The sequence below is a fragment of the Vicia villosa genome, linkage group LG1, assembly GCF_029867415.1.
Source record: "Vicia villosa cultivar HV-30 ecotype Madison, WI linkage group LG1, Vvil1.0, whole genome shotgun sequence".
Classification (NCBI taxonomy): Eukaryota; Viridiplantae; Streptophyta; class Magnoliopsida; order Fabales; family Fabaceae; genus Vicia; species Vicia villosa.
This window is the reverse complement of record NC_081180.1, coordinates 184,139,023-184,141,814: the sequence shown is the minus strand read 5'-3', so window position 1 is coordinate 184,141,814 and position 2,792 is coordinate 184,139,023. Positions and strand designations below refer to the sequence as shown.

Below are 2,792 nucleotides of genomic sequence, written 5' to 3'. Positions count from 1 at the left end.
TCACGTCGCTACTTTCTGACGTGGTCTCCACGTCGCTACGTAGTTGCCACTTTAGCTCCTGCGACATGTTGGCCCACGTCGCTATTTTTTTGTTTCCACGTGATGTTGCATGTTGCGACGTGCTATCCACGTCGCTGCAGAGCATCTTTTTTGTAGTGGAAGGAATTCAATCTTGGGTTTGAATACTCTTAATGGTTGGATAGATAATGTTGTTTTGATAAAAGAAGAAATGATGGGACATTTTGGGAAAAGGTTTGAGGAAACAATGTCTCCGCGGCCTCTTTTGGGCGGAGTTTCTTTCTTTTCCATTTTAAATGCGGAAGCTTTGTCTCTTGAGTTACCTTTCTTGGAAGAGGAAATAAGGGAGGTCATTTGGAATTATGATGGAGATAAAAGTTCGGGCCAGATGGTTTCTCTATGGCTTTTTATAAGGTTTGTTGGCCTTTTTTGAAAGAGGAGATCTTCGGGTTTGTTAATGAATTCCATTCTTTTAACGTGTTGCCTAAAGCGGTTACCGCTTCCTCCTTGGCTTTGATTCCTAAGGTTGACATCCCATCTTGTTGGATGATTATCGCCTCATTTGTCTAATTGGTAGTCTGTATAGGATTTTGGCTAAGCTGCTTGCTTCTAGATTGAAGTTGGTGTTGGACAACCTTGTCTCGCAATGTCAATCCGCTTTTATTCCTAATAGGAATATGTTAGATGGGGTTCTTGTGGTCAATGAGTTGTTGGATTTTTCTAAGAGGAATAAGAGAAGTTGCATGATGGTGAAGGTTGATTTTGAGAACTATGATTGTATCTCTTCGGAGTTTCTTAGATATCTATTACGTAGGATGGGTTTGGTGCAAATTGGAGAAGGTTGATTGAAGCTTTAGTTTTCAATAGCTCAATGTCCGTCCTTGTTAATGGCAGTCCAACTCGAGAATTCTCGGTTTCTAGAGGGTTAAGTCAAGGAGATCTCCTTTCTCCTTTCCTTTTCTTGTTGGTTGTGGTGGGTTTGACGGGTATGGTGAAGGTGGCTTCTTATCTAGGTGACTTTAAAGGTTTTAGTTTGGATGATCATAATCATTTTGAGATACTCCAATTCGCCGATGATACTATTTTAATCGGTGAGGACTCTTGGAACAATCTTTGGACTTTTAAGGCCATTCTTAGAGGTTTTGAACTTGTGTCTAGGTTGCGTGTTAACTTGAACAAGAGTCGGCTTTTTGGTGTGAATCTTGACCCGATTTTTATTCAGGTCGGGTCCTTTTTTCTTAATTGCGATATTGGTTCGTCGTCTTTTGTGTTTCTTGGTATTCTGGTTGGTATTAATCCTAGAAGATGTGATGTATCGAGGGCGATGGTTTCGAGATTAAGAAGTCGAATTAGAAGATGGCATAATAGACATCTTTCGATTGGTGGGAGGGTTATACTTTTGAACTATATTTTGTCTAGTATTCCAATTTTTTCTTCTCCTTTTATAAGGCTATGAAAACCATTGTTAAGGAGATCATTTCGATTCGACGGTCCTTCTTTTGGGGTGGTGATGAAGACAAGAAGAAGATTAGTTGGGATAAAGTGTGTCTTTCAAAAGGAGAAGGGGGGCTTAGTATGAAGAATTGTGGGAAGTTCAATTTAGTGCTTCTTAGCAAGTGGAAGTGGCACATTTTGAACAAGGAGAACTCTTTATTGACTAACTTTCTTTCTTGCAGGTATGGTAACATTCAAAGAGCAATGCTTAAGGCTTTGTCTTTACATTTGAGAAGTAAGGTTTCTCTTTGGTGGAAGGACCTTTGTTCGATCGGTTGTGCGGATTTGGGATCACCGTCAAATTGGTTTAAATCTTCTATCTCTTGCAAAATTGGAATGGGATTGTTTTTGGAATTTTGGTTTGATGTTTGGATAGGTACAACACCGCTTGGAATTATTTTTCCAGATTTATTCCTTTTGACTGATGCTCCTCATTCGAAGGTGGCAGATATAGGTAGTTCGAATGGTGACAATTCGGTTTGGCTCTTGATTTTTTCTGTGGATCGGAGGACCGGACAGCCGTGTCACAATTGAGTAATTTATTGGATCTTGTTCTCCTGGTTAAGCCACGCCGCTTCCTCGAAGACTCCTTTGTATGGTGGAGGAATATCTCCGGCTTCATGGTGAGTAATGTTTATGATGTGATTATGTTGTGTGAGTTACCGAGGCCGCCTTTGGATGAATCTCTTTCTTTAGCCCTTTCTCGTTTATGGAAGTCTAAGGTTCCTAGTAGAATCCATCTTTTTGGTTGGAGGTTGATTTGAAATAGACTTCCTACGAAATCAGACTTGGCAAAACGTGGAATCTTAATCGCCTCTCACTTGTTGGTGTGTCCTTTGTGTTGTCGGGTTGAAGAGGATTTGGATCAACTGTTCCTTCAAAGAGGGGCCTCATAACAAAGGTTGTTAAAATCTCGATTTAAAACCTAAACTCTATAGATTTCACGTTTCTAGGTCAGCATTTCGTGTTAAATCGCAAGTAAAAACCTTTTAATGTAAAATCGTATTCTAGAACGATTTTATGTGATTTAAATCTTTCTGAAATCGGTGAAATCGTATAAAATCGTGTAAAATCGTTGGATTTTACTCTTTGATCTGATTTACTTTTTTATGGTCATAATTTATAAATCACATTTTATATTTTGACCCATAAAATTTTCTCTATGGATTTTTAATTTTGTTCACATTCATATCTTGGTTATAATATTAAAGAATCTTTAAGATTTGGAGATGGATTTAATCAAGTCGAATATGAATGTTCTAATGAAGATGATGTTGTAG

The 2,792-nt window shown here is 38.6% G+C and overlaps 1 protein-coding gene across 1 annotated transcript; it reads left to right on the top strand.

The window, feature by feature from the left end:
• The first annotated feature begins 889 nt into the window (after positions 1–889).
• Positions 890–2,276, top strand: LOC131660925 (uncharacterized). The gene is made up of 4 exons (XM_058930291.1): positions 890–1,303; positions 1,468–1,610; positions 1,695–1,989; positions 2,079–2,276. The coding sequence occupies exons 1-4, from the start codon at positions 890–892 to the stop codon at positions 2,274–2,276; spliced, it is 1,050 nt and encodes a 349-aa protein (XP_058786274.1).
• Positions 2,277–2,792: the final 516 nt, after the last annotated feature.

Bases quoted from the DNA above. Each gene is read 5' to 3' on its own strand.
- LOC131660925 (XM_058930291.1), top strand. From the start codon at position 890: ATGTCCGTCCTTGTTAATGGCAGTCCAACTCGAGAATTCTCGGTTTCT. The intron at 1,304-1,467 runs GTTGGTATTAAT...TCCTTTTATAAG, and splicing joins TTGTGTTTCTTGGTATTCTG to GCTATGAAAACCATTGTTAA. The intron at 1,990-2,078 runs GTTTGGCTCTTG...CTCCTGGTTAAG, and splicing joins GTTCGAATGGTGACAATTCG to CCACGCCGCTTCCTCGAAGA.